Source organism: Talpa europaea (assembly GCF_964194135.1).
Source record: "Talpa europaea genome assembly, chromosome: 12".
Lineage (NCBI taxonomy): Eukaryota > Metazoa > Chordata > Mammalia > Eulipotyphla > Talpidae > Talpa > Talpa europaea.
In genome coordinates this window covers 53,037,453-53,058,727 of record NC_140079.1, presented here as the reverse complement: position 1 = coordinate 53,058,727, position 21,275 = coordinate 53,037,453, and the positions used below count along the sequence as shown (strand labels likewise).

The 21,275-nt window shown below is 39.4% G+C and overlaps 1 protein-coding gene across 1 annotated transcript in view; it reads left to right on the top strand.

The window, feature by feature from the left end:
* NPL (N-acetylneuraminate pyruvate lyase) overlaps window positions 1–16,712 on the top strand; it is a gene marked incomplete at both ends in the record, with an annotated part of 30,685 nt that extends 13,973 nt beyond the window's left edge. Inside the window, 7 exons of the mRNA XM_084250599.1 lie at window positions 1,206–1,281; window positions 3,577–3,669; window positions 4,526–4,674; window positions 4,802–4,848; window positions 7,017–7,101; window positions 11,646–11,685; window positions 16,528–16,712. Of these exons, the coding sequence (XP_084106725.1) occupies window positions 1,206–1,281; window positions 3,577–3,669; window positions 4,526–4,674; window positions 4,802–4,848; window positions 7,017–7,101; window positions 11,646–11,685; window positions 16,528–16,712 (675 nt within the window). The remainder of the gene's footprint in view (window positions 1–1,205; window positions 1,282–3,576; window positions 3,670–4,525; window positions 4,675–4,801; window positions 4,849–7,016; window positions 7,102–11,645; window positions 11,686–16,527) is intronic.
* Window positions 16,713–21,275: the final 4,563 nt, after the last annotated feature.

Genomic DNA, 21,275 nt, shown 5'->3' with positions numbered 1-21,275 from the left:
GAATGGTGGTTTCCGGGAACTAATTAGGTGTGGGGGAAGGAGTTGTTTAATGGCATGAAGGTTCAGATTTGCAAAATGAAAAGGCTTTGGAGATATGTTTCATATATATATATATAGATATATGTTTGAATATGTTCACTTCTGATTTCTACTTTTAGAAATGGGTAAAGTGGCAAATTTTGTTATGTTTCTAAAGTAAGTTTTTATAAATAAATTTTAAGGAAATAAATTATTTTAAAAAGGATTGCCCAATGTTGACCAAAAACAGTGAAACATATAAGTCATAAATTTTTCATACCACATTTCATACAGTTCTGGGAACTTTTTTCTAGGTATTCTTTTCAACCAAAACATAGGAACTAGAATGCAAATAGTTAGATTGTTCTAGGTTTCGAGGTTAGCAGATTAGGTGAAGCAAAAGAAGAAGGAGTTCAAGTTGCTGGCAGGCTTGGGGTGAGTGAGTGGAGGATAAGGAGGACATAAAGATGTTGACATTGTTTACTGGAGGCCCAGTACCTTAGGCTGCCACTAATGGGCCAGGTTTCCAGAATTTGGGTATTCTAACCACAAAGACTATAATAACAATCTAGCGCAACATCTTCCTTGTGGTTTTATTTGATTGTTTTTCCTATTAAATCAATTTGGAAATGATATATGTTATACATACCTGCAAGATTACAATTCACTCTCTTACACAAGCCACAAAGGAAGATGTGTTCCTAGAAGGTACCATAGTAAACTTGAAACTCGATGTATCAGAGACTCGATGAATTCTTCTTACAATAGGTCTTTCAACTGAGGCAGTATGTGGTAAAAAATCATTCTTTTCAGTTACTTTATTTTCCTCTTTGTCTCTCTGAATTCTATGAGCACTTCACCAAATTAATCTTCCCAAAGAGGAAGTTGTGGGAATTCCTAATCTGTAGCCATTTGTCAGAAGCATAGATGATAACCTGGGCTTGCAACTTGCTTCTGAAGTGGAGGGTTAGGGGGACGGCCTTGTGGAATTGAGCCCTTACCCTGTAGGATCTGATGGGCAGGTTATTTTCAGGTAGATGTATGGTTCAGGTAGATGGTGTCAGATTTGAGTTGAATTGTAGACACCACACTGATGTCAGAAAGTTACCAACATCGCCCATTTTGAAATTGTCACCCACATGTTGAAATTGTCACCAAATCCATAATGGTTTCTTCTTCTTTTAAAGGCTCAACATGCAGCAGAAATCGGAGCTGATGGCATTGCTGTCATTGCACCTTGCTTCTTCAAGTCACTAAACAAAGGTACACAGATACAGAGCTGTACAGTCTATTTCTTTTTGCTTCCATTCAAAATAGTTATATTTAACTCATGAAAGTTTTACAGTATAGTGATCGCTAAAATAACTAAAAATCAAAACACCATATGATCCAGCAGTACCACACCTACGTAGGTATCCAAAGACTATTAAAATAGTAATTTGTAAAGATACATGCACCCTTCTTTTCATAGCAGTATTATTTGTAATGGCCAAGACATAGACTCAACCTAAATGCCCAAGGACAGATAAGTGAATAAAGAAGAAATGATATATATACTTAATGGAATAATTGTTTAGCTATTTAAAAAAGAAGAAATCTTGCCTTTTGCCCCAATATGAATGGAATCTGAGGTGATTACATTAAAAAAATAAGACAAAGTGAAAGACAATTACTATATGGTTTCACTCATATGTGGAATATAAAAACCAAAATGTCTTTGGCAAAAAACAACAAAAATGACTCTTGGGGTTTGTGAAAAAATATGGTTCTTACCAGAGGGAAGGGGAAAGAGGTGGTCATGTGGGTAAGAGGGGGTCAAGCTTGATAGCTTGAGGGGTGAAGAACAAGTATAGCATATACATGTATCAAGGTGTGAAGTTGTATTCCAAAACTTAAATAGTTTTGCAAATGAATAGTTATATTTAACTCATTATAGTTAATCAATAAAAGTTGATTTAAAAAAGAAAAGATAATTCTATGGACTAAAGACATGTCATTGCAATGGCACAGAAGTCTTATTTGACTTTCCTGGATTCAAAAAAAACTCTTAAACAACCCCAGCTCATTTGCCATGTAATCTGATTGAGTCAACAACTAAAGCATAAACCATCCACCTGTGCTTGAATCAAGTGTCCTCTCCTTGTCCATCAGTTGGGCATGTCAGAGTAACATGGCAAGGTACTTTTGAACCATTTTTCTCAAGAAAGAGGAAAATAAGTGATGGGCATTTTGAGACTACACATTCCCTTCAAGGATAACTTAGTGATGAATTTGAAAAGAGATTTCACAGGAATATCCATTGTCTTCTGATATATCACCTTATTACTTTCTTTTTCTCTCTTGTGGTTTCCAAGTATACTGATGTTTTTAATCATTGATTTGCACACAAAAAAGAAATAGACTTATAAAAAGAATTAAAAATGGACAAGACATGATTTGCATGCATGATTAAATAAACCCATAGCTAAATGTACAGAGAATCTAATTATCATGAAATAGCTATTATTGGTAGGAGGGGAAAATAGTTGTAATATAGGTAAGTGATTTAAATATGTTATTTGGGGGACACATGAGTATTTTTAAGATTTTATTACCTTTTTTTGTTTGCTTGTTTGTTTTTTGTTTTGTTTTGTTTTTTGTGGGACATTTACCGGCGGCCTGGGAACGAACCAGAGCTGCAGAGGCTGCGGGCAGCCTCGCAGCCCAGCGCTCAACCACCGCGCCACCAGGGGAGGCCCTTTATCACATGGTTTTAAAGAGCTTTACATGAATATTTTTCACAAAAGAGAAGAAATAATAAATTATATATAATAATTTTGTCAGAAATATTTATCATAGAAGGCACTATAGTGTTTAGGTGAAGTACACAAGGTTCTCTCTCCAATATCCAAGGTGGCATCCACAGTGTAAACAGTTCTGCCATTAATTCATCATCTGTGGTTGTTGCAGTTGGAAATAATATTGGACAGTGGAGTAAATTCAAATTCCCCAGTATATTAGGGTGAGCTCTCTTCTGATATATCTGAATTTCATCTTAAAAGGAGAAAGTACCAAACTTATTATGAGATTGAATTATTATAACATGTGATACTTTTATAGCCTCCCTCTTTGAACAGATGTTTATCTTTTTGCTATAGACTTTTCCGTGTTATGGTATTATTACTCTGATCCTAATGCAAAATTTTTTTCATGGACCACAACTAATCTTTCTGGGGCAAGAGGACAGAGTCTTACCTTATGAGCTTCTGGTTTTTATGAGTATTTCATGATCTCTTGGTATGTGGTAAACTTTACACTAGTTTTTTAATAGTATGTTAGTATGATAGAAAAGTGATCACTTTATTTTGGCCTCTCTACAGAGGAAAATAAAACATCAAATGAAATGAATTGCAAAGACATTGCAGTAGCAATGTCAGGGATGAGAAGAGTGATCAAGAATTCTTGGCCTCTGAAAAGAATAGTTGCAGTCAACAGATGACTCATTTTGTTTTTAATTTAGCCAGGAAAATCAGTGTTTTATACCTGTTCACACCCTGACTTTTCCTACTATTCTTTCAGATGCCCTGATTAATTTCTTAAAAGAGGTGGCTGCTGCTGCACCTACATTGCCATTTTATTACTATCATATTCCCACCTTGACAGGGGTAAAGAGTAAGTACTGCTTCTTTCTCTCCATCTCTCACGTCTTATCTTATTTTGCTTAAAAATCCCTACTCTACCCTGCCCATCCTACATCACAAAAGCATTGTAACACTATTGACTAAACAGATCTAATTGCTCCAAATAAGTCTCTTATATCAAAAATAAATCAGTTGTATGAACCATTGACATCACCTGTATTATGGAAGTTAAATATGAAAGAACAATTAACCCTAGAGTGCTTTCAACAGAGACACCTGGTGTCAATCACATCTCTCCTTCATGTGTGTGTGTGTGTGTGTGTGTGTGTGTGTGTGTGTGTGTGTGTGTGTGTGTGAGAGAGAGAGAGAGAGAGAGAGAGAGAGAGAGTGTGTGTGTGTTTAAAGACATGAGGTTATAAGCCCTTTGGGATAAGGATATATTTGCCTTTATGTGCTACTATAGTCTTAGTGCCTGGTATGTAGAAAGGTACTCCGAAATCTTTTCAGTTTTCTTCTAGTGTTTCTTTTATTACTACTATACTTCTTCAGTAAGAAGATTTGTTACAATTAGGTGAAATTTCTTAGGAGATAATTTTTTGAATCCCACTCCTTTCTAACTTCCTTAAAAGAAAAAAATGGAAGCATACTTTATAAATATCCCCTCTACTGTCCTCAAGGATTATAAAGCTTAGGGCTATAATTTAACAAGTATGTAAGAGAGAGCAGTAGCTCTTACATTAGGCCAGGGCAAGTGATTATGTCCAATGCACAGTCTCTTCTAGCTGAGAACAGCCCCCAGCAGCTCTGTGCAACTGTGTGGGGCTCTGTGAGTTATGTGGTATTGTCTAGGGTTCTGCAGACTAACGAAACATTAACTATTTGAGCAGTTCGAGCCGAGGAGTTGTTGAATGGGATTCAGGATAAGATCCCCACCTTCCAGGGACTGAAATTCAGTGATACAGATCTCTTAGACTTCGGACAGTGTGTTGATCAGAATCGCCAGCAAGAGTTTGCTTTCCTTTTTGGGGTGGATGAGGTGAGTTACCCCTGGAATATCCCAGCAACTTAATTTCCCTCCAAGACAATTTATATAGCTGCTTATATAGTAGCATCTTTTCTTTCTCTTCTTCATAAAAGTAAATACTCTTTCTGTTTCTGATTAGCAACTGCTGAGTGCTTTGGTGATGGGAGCAACTGGCGCAGTGGGCAGGTAAGCAGGACTCATTTCCTCTAATGATTACAAATATAAATTCTACCCCTTTTGTATTCATTGCTAGAGTTAAGTATACTTCTTTCTGTGAGAAGTTGCCTTTACCCCACAACCATTCAGCAAAAGGAAATTCAGGAGGGCTAAGCAGTTTATTAGAAACTCAGCCATTGTTCTTTAGAAGCTCTGTTGCAGTTAGAGATGAGGTACATGAATGCAGTGTATGCATTATAAGTTGTGATAAAGTACTGAGAAATTATGTAAAACTGGGAGGAAGAAGTGCAGCCAGATTGTAGACAGGATGAAAACCTGGAATTGCAAAGCTCTCAGCAGCCAAAGTAAATAATTCTCTATGTGGCCCTCTAGTTATGCTCACTGTTGTACCTATTTCCCGCTCTCTCCACATGGGTTTTCTCTGCTTCCATGTACACATAGCTCTGCATGGCAATACTGGCATCTGAGGACAACACTGCCCAGTCAGGTGTCCAGTCAACTACACTTAGGAAGTAGAATCATGTGACCTAATGCCTACTCAGCAAATGACTCAGGAAAGGCTTGTGGCTTGATTAACATGCCCACCATACATGGGCATGTTAATTCTTTAGAATTCTTTAGAAATATGTCTGCAAGAAAAGTGAGTGAAATATTTACATTAACTTAAAGTGCAGGAAAAGTATAGGGGAACAAAATAATATTCATAACATGATGTGGTGAGCACAGCTTTGGTGAAGAGCAGTTGAGATGCATAATCTTAATAGCTTATTTACCAAGCCAAGATGGCCTGCAGTGTCCACTGTCACTACAGAGACATTTCTACCAAGGAAACCTGAGTGTCTAGATCTGCTGACCATGAACCTTTATTTACTGGAAATTCTCTCTTTTTTGACTCTTCTTTTTTAGTCTCCATACTAGGCATTTAAATCCTATCAATATAAACTATAAGCAAAGTGTATGTGGTTAGACTTCATTTCTTCTTCATTATTATCATATTCCTCTCTGTCTAACTGAGGAAGCACCTAAGAGCCTTGGGCTTTGAACTTTCATATTCTGAAATTTCGCAGACATTCACGTGCACATTGTGACTTAAGGATGTTTCACCTCTACAAGTGACTTGTCTCAGCTAATATATTTTTAATTTCCCTTACTCTATTACCAGAAGATAATGCAAACTTCATCTTCTTCAAATCCCTTGCTGTTGACCACAGGATCTACAAATATTACATACCAACAGCATTCCATTCTTGGTACATCAAAATAAATACATTATCTGATACTTAGTCTCTGAGAAGTTGTTTAGAAATTGGGTAAACATCCTTATAATGAATTTCTATAACCTACCTTGGTGGTTTCTCTAAGAGTTTAGTGGTTAGTCTATTTGTCTTTATTGGTAGAGTTAAAGTCTACAAGATCAGTTTACCAGATCAAATAACCATTTCACCTTCACTTGGGTTGAATTGTGATGGAAGGCAGAATACAGAGATGGGAAGAATATGAGGCCACTTAGCAGCTCTCCATGGAGCTATTGTTTCTTCCAAGCAAGATAGAAACAAGGCCTGTCTTGCAGGACTATAAGAGGGCTAGCTATGATTCAAGCCCTGGGAATGTAACAGGAACTTAATAAGTGGTCTCTCATTGTATGATTATCACTATTAATATTATTCTCTAGAAACTAGTCTTTAAGTGATATATAAATTGACAAGGAATTTAGGTAATTTGTTGGGATTTATTTACCCTTGTATTGCCATGCTCCACTCACCCAATTCATGAGCTTTTTTGGACTCATCTCAGATCCTCCCTTTCATCCGCAGTTCTAATCTAGTGTCACGTTCTGTTTTTCCTCTGGGTAGGTTTTGACTTCCCTACCAAATATGCCTCCATCTTTCACTTTTTTCCCTCTAATTTTATCCTTTTTCCATTTCCCCTTCTGTATTCCCTTTGGTATCTTCTGCCTCCTCCTGGCACTACTTGATATTTTGGAAAATTCAAAGACACCTAATCCTCTGATAGAGTAAAGTCTATAAATAGACCTCCAGGAGGTCTGGAATGTTTTTTCCCTTGTAAGCACCAGAGGGGTTAAAAGATCTGGACCTTTCCCAAAGAGTTAGTGATTCTGAGGTGTGGGTTGGTTTTTTTTTTTTTTTTTGGTTTTTTTTTGTTTTTGTTTTTCCCAGTACCTATAACTACCTGGGAAAAAAGACAAACCAGATGTTGGAAGCTTTTGAACGAAAGGACTTCTCTTCTGCCCTGAGCTATCAGGTAAACTTTTCTTCCCTTGCCATCAGTTACAGCCTTTTGTCTTCCTCCCTGAACAGTTGTTGTTTTCTCTCATCAGCATTTCTACCACACCTGCCCTCAATAAAACAGCTTTGCTGCATCTTTCTTCTGTTTCTTACTTTTTATTTTTAAAATCAAACCTTTCCCCCATTGTTCAGTGCAGGCTCCTTACAGGAATGACTCCTCTCTGCTCCTCCTAGAAATGGTCTTTACTTTTTTTTTAACTCTATGTTTGAGTATAATTGTAACTGTAAAATCATGATGACAGATTTCTGGGAAAGTGACCCCAGGCTGTCTTCTTGAGGGAATCACACCAGAGTCCCCAGAGAATGTGAACACACCATAAAGTCGGTAACTAAATTGGAGAAGTACTGATGCAAAGTTAGAAGTTAGAGCAGGCTGATGCTCTTCATCCTGGAACATGCTGAGAACTGGAAACATCCAGCAGAAACGATAGCCAAGGGGACTTGACACAGGAAGAGAAGCAGCAGGAGCTGTCGTGGTGCAGGGATGGACTGGCGGCCTTAGTGCTGCATGAGGACAGCCCAACTGTCCAGAGTAAGGAGAGCCTTGCTTGGGTGTAGCACCTGTCTCAGCAACTGGGGAGTGTATGTTCTGGGGACAAATGAAGTGAAGCAAAAGGAAATCAGGTCAGCATAAGAGAAAAACTTGGCTAAAAGGCACAGATTTTCAGGATAGTAAAAGTAAATGCAAAAGCATTCCAAGAAAGTAAGTGGGAATAAAAGGGTATAAGCAAGATCAGGGCAGTTTGTTGGGCCCAGTAAAATTCAGATGAGTGGGGACCTCCCTGGTGGCACAAGGAGTTAAGCACAGCACTACAAAGCTATCCACAGCTACTGCAGCAGGAGTTCGATCCCCGGCCAGGAGGTGACCCACATGGCACAGGAGACCCCTCCTGTCTCACCCACTGCTCCCCTCAGCAGTGTATTTCAGTCATTTCTCCTGTACTGCTCCCCACTCTGTCTCTGCTGAATCTTCTCAACCCCCATCTCCGGCTTGTACCCCAGTTCTTGTATGCATAAATAAATATTTTAAAAAAATTCAGATGAGTGATCTTTTGAACTGAATAGACTGTCATCTGAGGAAAGATACAGAGAAGTATAGTGCATCCTGGAGGGAGTGAGGTGAGCTCCAGCTCAGAGAATATGAGGATGCAGTAGCCTAGATATACTTCTTACATAAAGTCAAAATATATTATTTAACAATCCACCTCTGTTTAGCCCCAGACCAGGTGAAACTGAGCCCAGGAACAGCATGGGGGGACTTGGGAAGTTGTGCCAACCAAAGTAAACATTGGCAAGAATTTAAATTAATATAAGGGAGGGGGGAGGAAGAAAAGCCTGAATTGTACAGACCCCACTATATCTTTGCATCAGGTATTTTCTTTTTTCTTAGTTTTCCAGGAAAGGTTATTTCTGAAAATTTTAACCTGTTCTGAGCTGAATGACAAGTAAATTGAAGGATGGAATAAACCAAGAGACAGTTCTGGTGTGGACCCTTCCACTCAGTGGTTTCTTTTATTGACTGATCCGGATTCTATGTCTCCTCCCTTCATCTCTCAGCCCTCCCTCCCCCCACTTAGTCCCACTCAAAATAGTGTTGGTGAGGAATTTAGTTGACCACATTCTCGGTCTTTTCTTACAGAAAACAAATGCCAGTGGGTCTCATGTAGTCATTTGTTCATATATCGAGACCTGAGCTGAATTCATAATTTCAATAAAGCTGGTTTTTGCCTTGCAGTCAAGTGAAGAAACAGACAAGTGAAATGTTAGGACTAAATTTTTCTCATTCACGGTCACGTATTCAAATGCCATCTGTTCTGTTTGCATAAGTGAAGCAACAAGTGTACAGAGATAGTCCCTAAGCAGTGTTTGTAAAAGCAAATGGTAGAAACAGCCCACATATCCACCCATAGAAAATGGTTAAATCCATTATATTCAAGTTATGTAATGGGTTTCTGTCAAGTCCTTTAAAAGGATAGGGTAGTTTTAGATATACTGATCTGGAAATGTTGCCTTGATATATTAAGGGAAAAAAACAGCAAAGTACAAAATATGGAATATTCTGGACTATAGTTTGTGTGTGAGGGAGAAAAGAATGGATACATATATATTTGTAAGAGTCTCAGTATTGAGATTTTAATCTGCATTGAATTTTTTATTGCTAGGTAACAATTGACTAAAACAATATAGAAAAATTACACTTTTTTTCAGTTTTATTATTTATTTATTTTTAATTTAAATATTTTATTTTATATAATTCTTATATCTTTTTTCATCTTTGCACAATGTTTGCATTTTCATTTTGGTTATATTCCCTATACAATTGCACCCCCCCCTTATTTTGACTCTAGTCCTTCCTTTCCCCGCCCCTCCCTCCCCTCCTCCCCTTAGTGTGTCTCTGGTTTATAGTTGCTTGTTGATTTTGATTTTTACTTTGTATTGATTAGTCTTTTTCCTGGTCTCTTATTTAGGTTTTCTAAATTCCTGCTATGAGTGAGACCTTCCGGTATTTTTCTTTTTCTTTCTGACTTATTTCGCTGAGCATGATCCCTTCTAGCTCTTTCCATGTTGCTGCAAACTGCATGCGTTTATCTTTTTGATTGCTGAGTAATATTCCATTGTGTATATGTACCACATCTTCTTGATCCAGTCATCTATTTTTGGGCATTTGGGTTGCTTCCATAGCTTAGCTATTGTAAATAGTGCTGCTATAAACATAGGGGTGCAAGTGCCCTTTGGAATTACTGTTTCTGTGTCATTTGGGTAAATACCTAGGAGTGGAATTGCTGGATCATACGGAAGCTCCACCGACTGGGAGAAAATTTTTGTACACAACACTAATGATAAAGGACTGATCGCAAAAATCTACAAAGAGCTGATAAGACTCAACAAAAACAAAGAAAATAATCCAGTCAAAAAATGGGCAGAAGAGCTAAAAAGAAACTTCTCTGAAGAGGAAATGCAAATGGCCAACAGGCATATGAAAAAATGTCCAACATCACTTGTAATCAGGGAAATGCAAATCAAAACTACAATGAGATACCATCTCACACCAGTGAGAATGGCACGTATTAAAAAAACTAGCAACAACAAATGTTGGCAAGGTTGTGGAGAAAAAGGAACTCTCCTGCACTGCTGGTGGGAGTGCAAACTGGTCCAACCACTATGGAGAGCTGTGTGGAGATTTCTTGAACTACTAAAAAATTACACATTTTGAAAATTAGTTTTTCATCATGAAAGCAAAATGTTATTGAAAATGCATCTTTTTAGGGCCTCCATGGTGGCTGAGAGGTTAAGTCCCAGCATAATCACACTGTCACCACTATCCCTAGCCAGGGAGCTAACCCACATATGGCGCAGCAGACCTCTCCTGTCTTGCCTGCTGCTCCCCTTAGCAGTGTATTTCAGTAAATCTGCCTGTTCTGCTCCCCACTCTGTCTCTGGTGAATCCTCTCACCCCCTGTACCTCTGGCCTACACCTCAGTTCTTCTACACAAAAATAAAAAAAAAAAACAGAAAATTAAAAAAAAGAAAATGCATCTTTTTAGTTGATGGATGAGACTTTTTTTAACCAATGAATTCGTGTATTCATGATAAATATTACTATCTGTTAGGTTAAATTTCAGTACCAGTACTTCTTTTTGTTGTTTTTAGAGAAATAAATGCTGAGAAATCCTGTTCATATGAATTAGCAGATAAAAGTGGAAGTCTTTTTGTTATAGCATGTCACTCAAGTCTTTGAACATTTGAGAACTCAGTCTGCTTAATGATGTACTGGTTTTCAGCCCGTGTAGCAGCATTAAGAGCAATGTTAAAAGCAAAAATTGAAAACCCTGTAATTTTTTTAGAGAACTTTATCCATTAATTACAGGAATCACTGTGTTAATTAATTACAGGAATCATTGCTCTGTTGATGGTAGCACCAACATTTTAATTTGCTCCTTTATTTGGTCCCCAGAGGTTTCCCCAGGCAGTGATGTGGGAGGAATATCTTTAATTTTTCAGAAGTTGGAGAAGGGCGATGAAAGGGGACATATATAAAAGACATCCTGCATTTCCAGTCTATATGAAATTTTATTTTAATCAATTTTAGAATACAGTGCCTTTGGGAATTGAGTACCTAGAAATTTATTCCCATAAGCTTAGGCTTAGCCAACTGTCCTTAAGGTATCATGGAAATTACCCCAGAGGTTCATGTACCCCATTTTGAAATGCCCATACTAGATCAGTTTACCTACATAATCTAGCTGGAGGAGGAGTGGGGGATTGATACCCCATCTTATTTCTCTCTTATCCAAATCTATCACTGGAGTTCCTTTTCTCCATGGATTCATTTTATAAGGCCTATATGTATGACAAAGTCCTACTTTATCCTAGATGGATCTCAAACATCCTCACTTGGCTGGTGTGTGATTTGAGGTTTCTATAAATTGACCTCTAAAGTCTTTAAATTGCTGTCACGTTTTAGTAATAATGATTACAGATTTGTTTGTTCCTTTCTAGTTTTGTATCCAGAGATTTATCAACTTTGTGGTCAAGCTAGGTAAGTTTCCTCCTTTGTCTGCTACTGGATGATGTAAAGGATATAGAATTTCATCAGTTGCTCTGATACATTAACAAGAAAGTCTTTTAATGTCCTGTTACAAGCAGAATTTTATTTCCATTACTGACTTAAAGGACCAACCCTTTAAAATGGTGATGTAAACCTACTTGGAAGGTCTTTGACCCCCTTCTACACATCTCTCTCCTCTGAACTAGCTCTCAAGTCCCCACTCTACACATGTGCCATTTTTCTTCCCTTTTCTTCTACATCTCCAGCACCACCTTCCCTTCACTTGTCTGTGCTCATTAAAATTCTACTACTGCATTGTGGCTGATATCAGCTTAAATGCTCAAAGGAAGGCAGTCTGAATCTAGATCTTACTGAATTGTGAATGACTAACTCCTAAGAGTATTTGCCACTTAAAAAGAGTTTATAAACACAAGGAATCTTAAATGGATAAATACCTGGTAATAGGACAAAGTAAAATTTGAGTGAATTTTGGTACAGAATCTTCTCCAGAATCTCCTAAATCTTACCCTGTGGCAAACGCCAAATGCCGCCATTCAGCAAGACCGGCTCTTCCTGAGAACCTGGATCAAGTCCAGGAATGGTTTAGGTTTATCTTGGCTGAGCTCCCACCTCCCTTTCAGAGTCTTTTTGCCTCACCCAGGCAACCCTTCTCAAGCCCCAAGCACCTATTAGTGTTGGGCCCTCATTCCCACAGTGTTCTCAGCCAGCTCTCTTAATCTTTCAGAGATGATGCTTCCCATTTGTTTCTCTACTCTCATAACTTTTGTCTTATTTATGTGTCACCACAAATATTATTCCCTGTCCTAAACAATACTTTCCACAAAACTATGGGTTGGGTGACAGTTATAATTCCAAAGTGTATTGAAAGTAAATACTGAGGGGCCTCCCTGGTGGCACAAGGTGTTAAGATGCAACCTATGAAGCTATCCGCAGCCACTGAAGCATGAGTTCTATCCCCAGCCAGGGAGCTACCCACATGGCGCAGCAGACCTCTCCTGACTCACCCACTGCTCCCCTCAGCAGTTTATTTCAGTCAACCTGCCTGTTCTGTTCCCCTGTCTGTCTCTGGTGAATCCTCTCACCCCTCACACCTCTGGCCTGTGCCCCAGTTCTTGTATGCATAAATAAATAAATCTTTTTTTAAAAAGTAAATATTGAGCTATTAACATGTTTACAGAATTAAATTTAAAAGTAAAAGTTTATATACACACATATCAGTAGCGATATTACAGAATAGAGCTCTAAGTAACTAAATGGATAACTCTTTTGCTAGAATATTGGCATTTTAAAGGGGGACTTTAATCAAATTCTATTGATTTACTCTTCCTTTACAAAACTACATAATTTGGGGAGTACAAATACATACCTCAACATGTGCACATGCTTCACTCAATCTGCACCAAAGCTCCAACCAGTATCAGTGCCCTGTCACATTACCCACCCCTCCATCATCACCTCTCCCCCACCTCTTCTCTGGTAACCACCAGAGGTTCTGATAATCACAGAATTGAGGAGTTGTTATTATTGTGTTTGTTTTCTGTAGATATAACCAAGTGAATCCATGAGTGAACTGTCTTTTGCATTCTGACTTATTTTACATAGTATAATCACCTCAAAATCTATCCATTTTGTCCTAAAATTTTATTTAAAGGGAGCACTCTTGGAAATAGATTTTATGGTCAAAATAACATATTATTTTAGACTTCGCTGGGGTTCAGGATTTTCATAGTTTAGTCAAAAAAAGACTTATCTTGGGCCTCCCTGGTGGCGCAGAGGTTGAGCGCTGGGTTGCGAAGCTGCCCGCGGCCTCTGCAGCGTCGGGTCAATCCCCGGCTGCTCCCCGGCCACCGGATGAGGGTCCCACATGGCGCGCAGACCTCTCCTGCTGCCCGCTGCTCCCCTCAGCAGTGTACTTCGGTCCTTCTGCCTGCTCTGCTCCCTGCTCTGGCTCTGGTGAATTCTCTCACCCTCCTGCGCTTCTGACTGTACCCAGTGCTTATGTAAAATAAATAAATAAATAAATAATAAAAAATAAACACAGAACTTAAAAAAAAAACTTACTTTTTTTTTAAAAAAAAGATTTATTTATTGGGCCTCCCCTGAGCGCTCCCCAGTTGAGCGCTGGGCTGCGAGGCTGCCCACAGCCTCTGCAGCGCTGGTTCGTTCCCCGGCCACCGGCGAGTGTCCCACACACACACAAAAAAAATAGATTTATTTATTTATGCAAGAACCGGGGTACAGGCCAGATGCACGGGAGGATGACAGGATTCACTAGAGACAGAGCAGGGAACAGAACAGGCAGACTGATGAAATACACTGCTGAGGGGAGCAGAGGGCGGGACAGGAGAGGTCTGCTGCTCAATGTGGGATTCTTGCCGGCAGGCATCTAACAGCACTGCAGTAGCTGTGGACAGCTTCACAGCGCAGTGCTTAACCACCTGCGCCACCAGGGGAGGCCCAAAAAAAAGACTTATCTTAATAAACTGTAGTATTATTATAAAAGTAGCATTCTAGTCCACCACTGATAATTCTGGGATTGCCATTTGCATTCATCAAACTATTCAATATAATTAGTCATGCTAGTGTTTTCCTCCCCAGTGCTCAATTGTTACCGTAATTATGTTAATGTACCAAAAGGCACTACGCATGGGTTGGATCTAAAAGTCTAAGCCAATTGAAAAACCCACATCTTTCTCTCTGTGCTGTAGTCTGGATTATTTCATTAGATTTACCTTCAAAATCAGTAATTCTATCTTAAGTTATGTTTTATACTATTTAATTTCATTTTCAATAGTTCGTTTTATTTTTTCTAAATTTACCTGTTCTTTATTTATTTGTCCTTCTCTTAACCTATGATTTCTTTTTTTTTTCCTCTATAAAATCTCTTTCAGAATTTTGTATTATCTGTTCTGGAGATGTAGGTGTTGTCAGTTGTGAGTTTTGCTGGTTCTCATGAGTTTTTTTTCTTACATACTGTGTCATTTATAGCTCTGACTGTATCTTCAAAGACTGTTATTTTCTGGGGAATCCATTGAGCCATAGTCATGAGGTGTTCAACCAAGTGGTTTTACATTTGTCTGTTAGACCACTATAATTAGCCAGTTCTACCCAATCTTTAGGTTAATTTTGTGTGATTCTTTTTTAAATATTTATCTATTTATGCATACAAGAACTGGGGTACAGGCCAGAGGTGTGGGAAGTGAGAAGATTCACCAGAGACAGACTGGGGAAAAGAACAGGCAGACTGACTGAAATACACTGCTGAAGGGAGCAGCGGGCAAGCCAGGAGAGGTCTGCTGCACCATGTAGGTAGCTCCCTGGCCGGGGATCAAACTTGTGCTGCAGTGGGTGCGGATAGCTACATAGGTTACGTCTTAACCCCTTGTGCCACCACGGAGGCCCAATTTTGTGTGATTCTTAATTCCACAAGCATAATACAAACATGGATGCGGCATTCATATTGCACAGACTTGAGATTTTCTTCCTATGATCTTTTTCCTTTGCCTCTCTACCTCCAGGACAGTGGGCCTGTTTTTTTTTTGTTTGTTTGTTTTATTTTGCTTTGTTTTCCTATGGTGTTTCACAGAAGGTTGATTACCAGTTTTACACAAGGAGTTCATTTCCAACTCCTCACCATGCACAGATCCTTGGGCTTCAGCTTGCATTCCCACCCAACTTTGTAATACCAGCTCTACAACAGCCTTGGAGTCATAAGCAACCTTAAATAGTACATTTCTCAGGGAATTCTCAGATGAACTTGAACTACATTCAATCCTACCAATGAAATTTTACAGCAGTCAATCAACAATAGCTATCTTTGCTTCAGATTTTTCTTGTGGGTCCTTTGACTCATTTCCTCCTCATCGTGCTGACCCCTTTCTTTATCCCTCCTACCTTTGGTCCCTGCTTCTCTTGGAATTTACTTTGCATCTTTCTTTTTATTTTACAGTTTGTCCATTTGTTAAAATTTTCCAACATTTCTGGGTTCAAAGCAGAAAGATTACCTATGTCCACACAATCTGTCCTTTGACTAGAAATATTCCCATCTTTTCACCTTATCCCACCTTATCTTATTATACTAGTCACTGTATGAATATGACCTTTTCACTATGGGACGCTGTGTGGAGGATCCTTAAAATACTAGAAATGTAGCAACCATATGATCCAGCAATTCCACTCCTAGGAATCTACCCAAAGACACAAAAACACTAATTCAAAGGGAAAACTGCACTCTCATGTTCATTGTAGCACTATTTACAATAGCTAAGATATGGAAACAACTGAAATGCCCCAAAACAGATACTGAAATGCCCCAAAACAGATAAATGAATCGAGAAGATGTGGTATATATACATAAGGGAATACTACTCTGTGATCAAAAAAAAAATAAAATAAACTCATGCCATGTGCAGCAACATGATGGAGTTGGAAGGAATTTGCTCAATGAAATAAGTCAAAAGGAAAAAGAAAAATATTGGATGGTTTCACTTATAGGTGGAATATAGGGGAATCGAACAAAGGATCAGGAAAAAGACAAAACTTGCAGGCAGACCATAAATTTGAGGCATTCAGCAGGGAGGTGGAGGGAGTCAAAACAAGGAGGGAAGAGCACAAAGGACTTCGGTGATAATTTATGGGTGCTGTGGTGGTGAGAAAATTATGGGGACCACACTGAGAGGAGAAATCAAATATTGTACAAAAGTGAACAATAGTATAAAAAAATAAAAAATATATATATAACCTTTTCTTTGGGATGTTTGTGGCAATATGGATGGTCCCAGTCATGTTTCTTCATTTATTTTTCATTTCTAGGTTTTGGAGTATCAGAGACAAAAGCCATCATGACTCTTGTGTCTGGGATTCCCATGGGTCCGCCCCGGCTTCCACTGCAGAAAGCCTCCAGGGAGTTCACTGATAGTGCAAAAGCCAAACTCAAGAGCCTGGATTTCCTTTCTCTGGCTGGTTCAAATGATGGAAACTTGGAAACCTGTAGCTAGTGCCTCTTTATCAATTCAGGGTGTGTATATCACACACATAATCCAACTTATACGGGGCATTCATTTCTCAAGATGAGCTTGAACTAAACTGTTTCCAAGCAACTGAAGTCTCATATCAATCAATAAGTAGTAAAGTACCTATAATGATCTTGTGAACAAGCTGAAGCTCTCAAAGAGAGTCATGAGCCCTAAACCATGCAATATTTCAAAAAATTTTGAGAAATTTTTTTTTTGTATGGATGAAATGAAATCAAAAGGAAATTGTAATCTATTCATTTCATTTGCCTTTGGAAGCTCCTATTGTCTTGATTTCTAGTTCTTAATCCTATTTTTAAGTTTTCTAATTTTAAATCACTATATAATATACTTTTCATTTTAATAAATACTCATTTGGAATCTAGGAAAACTCTCTTAGCTACTGCATTTGGGCAGACACACTCACTTCAATGCAAATTATAATGTGGCTCAACTCCACACAACTGTTACCATTTGAGTGCTCAGTCTAATTCTAGAACATCTGTTTTCAGATTGTGACATTAACAGTTTTTTTCCCATAATGTTGGGTTAAATGAAGACTCACTATAATTAAAGGTCCTATGGGAGTAGTTTGGTATATTTTATCCCTAAAGGGTAATTTTGGGGTGTTCCTGAGATTAAGTTCTGTGTGTGTGTGTGTGTGTGTGTGTGTGCTTCCCCACACAAAAAAGCATCTCAGAAGCACCAACAGGGCATTCAAGGATTCAACTCAGTTCTAACTGTCTACCCTGAGATAGCATTACAATCCACAGATTAAAGGCTTAGCCTCTCAGCCTCTCCACTTCAATGTGAGTTCCAAGTCTGAGCTGTTGTTTGTGTTTCTGAGCAACTGACTATGAGTAAAGGTTCCTATGAACCCCCTCATCAGACTTCAGGAGGCAATCACAAAAGTACAGGTTATTACCTGTGTTTAAGATACAAGGTAAGAAACCTCTAGCCATTTCTCATATGAAATAAGTATATATCAAAGTATATATCTTCATCAAGGCCACTCATGGCTGATGGCAGAGCCAAATATAAATTTTAGCCAGGTTATATACCAGTTTATATTCCCCATCAAGACTCTTAATAACCTTATAACCACTTTTAGTGATAACTAAAAAGCCAGTTTTATTTCTAAGTCTCAAGTCCAAGAAACTACTCATGGGGAGTTAGGTTCATATAATATGAAATGACAAACAGCACAATATGGTTATGGGAGGCAGGATAACCGCAAGTCCCAGCTCCACCACTTATTAGCTATTTGACTTATGTTATTTCTCTTTTCAGTCATTCAGTTAGGTCATCTATAACATAAGAATTTCAATACCTATTTCCTTGGCATTGTTGTGAAAATTATGTGAAATAATACATGCAAATGTCTTAGGGTAGCTCCTGGCACATCATAAATGCAGTGAGGTATTTTTGTAGTTGTCCCAGGCATTCAATATATGCTCTTTCTACAGTAGAGAAACATGACATTAATACTAAACCTTTTAACTGGCAGAAGTGGCAAAATAAATTTGAAAATGATTCTAAACCCAAGGCAAGAACTGAAATGGAAACTTGCATTTATTGATTGTAGTGCCTCTCTCGGATTTTTTACCTAGTTTGGGAGTTTTTGACTATATTTCCATATAACAGGAGAGAGTAGGGAAGAAAAACATTTGTGGTTTGATGGACCCAGATGTGATTATTTGGAATAGTGACTAACACAATGGGAGAATGCAATGCTAAGAGGTATTTGAAAGGAGCAGCTGGTCAAAGAGGCATAGATGAGAAAAGAGGAAACAGTGAGTCACCACATGAAGATTTGAAGTATTTATGTGCCTACAGGGTAAGAAGGTAGGTAACATGACTTTTTATATCAGAAATGTCGCTCAAAGCATTGTGATGAGTTGTTCTGAACAAATCAACCATTTGGTGACCTATTGTAATAAGGGGAAACTCTAAAATTGAGCAAGTAGCAGCAGAGATGGAGAGGAGGGAACAGAATAAAAGACATTTAGAACAATCAACAGAAGTGGAAAATACCTGTATTTGTTACTTTTTCTGTGACAAATCTCCCAAAAAGTGAGCTGCTTAAAACTGCAACCATTTAGTAGCTTACACAGTTACTAAGGGTCAAGAATCAAGGAGAAGCTTAACTAGATGGTTCTGGCTCAAGAATTTTCTTAAGGTTGTGCTAGGAGAAAAGAATGTCCTGAGCTAATTCCATACAGGCTTTGTGGACTCCACACCGACTCCAGGCCAAAGCCATCAAGACACTGGGAACTACAAATCCCATCATTGCCAAAGGGAGGGTTGCTGGGACCTGGGGGTGGAGTTAAGCAGCCAGGTTTAATATAAAACCAGACACGTGGATCTGTGGGGGTCTCTCTCTTGGCTCCACGGCTCTTGGCTCACCGCCAGCTCTCAGAGTGCCATTTGGAATTCCCTATCGTTGGAACTGGTAGGACACATTTAAGACTTTATCTCCCTCTTTTCTCCCTGAGTTGTACATTTCCTCATTTCCCCTTCCCTTGTAAATAAACCTTTTATTAACCTTTTGCGTGTGCCTGCAGTTGAGTATTAATAAGTCCCTTTTAAGCACGCGGGTGAGGACCCACAGCCAGGCAACATGTTTTATATCGGGGTTGCCCCGTAACAGTTGCAGTCAAGCTTCATTTCCACCTTCACTCATATAGTTGTGAGCAGGCCTCTGTTCCTTGCTAGCTGTTCGGCTGTTTGTCAGGGACTTCAGATTCTTACCATATCATGACAGCTTGCTTGAGAGAGAGAGAGAAGAGGGGAGGGAGGGGGGTTTAAGGGGGCATATCAGAGCTTAGAACAAAACAGTGGATCAAAGGCACAGGTCTTTTAAAGCAGCCTCCAAATTGACCTACCATCCCCTTATATATGCTAATAGTCAAAAAGATCAACCCTAGTACAATGTAGGGTGGGACTACACAGTGACACAGTGAGGTGAAGATCACCGTTGGCCATCTTAGAAGTTGTCTACCAGAAAAATGAAGGAATTAGGATTGACACCCAAGAACCAAAGCCTGTAGGATATGATATAGACGTCCACCAAGCATTTACATATGTTGATCTAAAGCTCAAAAAAAGATTTGGACAGAGATATAGGCTTAGGAGCTATTAACATATGAATGGCACTTGAATTCACTGGCAGAGGATTGTCCAGGCAGAGTGTAGAGAGTGAGGTAAGAACAGAATCTAGGCATGACCAGCATTTGGAGTGTATGTGGAGGTGTTATAGGGCAGGGAGAGGGGCAGCCCAAACCCTGCAAACCTGCCTGTTCTAAATGGGTTCTGCCATCCGCCGCATCAACACAAAACATATGAGACTATAATGGGAAGGAACTTTAATACAATTAGGAAACAATACAGGAAAGACAAAGAATATAATTTCTAAATCAAGTACCCAAAGTTACCTGTCCCCTCGTGGGTGAAACTCCATCCAAATGGGACTGGCCCAGAGCAAGGCCCCAAAGCCTGCCACAAATCTAAAGCACCTTCCAGTGGGGACCCACAGAAAAGGGTCAGAAACAACCAGACAAGCCCAGAAGGAAAAGAGCAAAATCAAAATCAAGATAAAAGCTGCCATTGTCACCTCCCTACGGGTCTCACCCACATCTGTGTCACCCAGTCCACGACCAAAAGACAAGCACAGTTTCTTCATGTGTCTCTAGGTTCCATGCGCCTCCTCCAGGTCTCCTTCTGGCTCCATCCTGCTTCCTTCCTTCCTCAAGTCTCCTCTGCAGCTTCTTCTCTCCCTGCTCAGCTCCACCCTCCTTTTTGGGTGGGGCAGGAAACCTGGACCCTCACCCTTTCCTGGGGACCACCCTGTTACAGAGGAAGTAACATAAATGGAAGTAGTTATACAGGAGTCTGAAATGGGGTTGATGAGAGAAATGGGAGCAGAGCTGTGCTCACAGGGTTCAAATGTGACGGTGCTCAGAGTATTTGCTTCTGGAGTCTCATTCTTGGAGAACAGTAAGCTCTGAGGTAAACAGTTGGCAAATGTCTCCTAACCATTACCTGAGCCTCTTCGAAGTGTGGCAAGCAATGGGCGCTTAGCAGTTGGGTACCACAAGAGGCAAGAAAAAAAATGAAAAATGGTAACAACACCTGAAAGCGAGGATCCTATACCATTGTAACAGGGTGGTCCCCAGGAAAAGGGGAAGTTCCAGGTTCCCTGCCTCACCCAAGGGAGGGTGGAGCTGAGCAGGGAGGAGAGGAAGCAGGTGAGGAGATTGAGGAAGGAAGGAAGTAGGGTGGAGAGCCAGGAGACCTGGAGGAGGCACATGGAGCAGAGAGACATGTGAAGAAACTGCGCTTGCCTTTTGGTCATGGACTGGCTGACACAGATGTGGGTGAGAGACCTGTGGGGAGGTGACAATGGCAGCTTTTATCTTGATTTTGTTCTTTTCCTCCCAGACAGGTCTGCCTGTTTCTGATCCTTTTCTGTAAGTCCCCGTTGGAAGGTGCTTTAGACTTGTGGCAGCTTTTGGGCCTTGCTCTGGGCCAATCACTTTTGGGTGGACT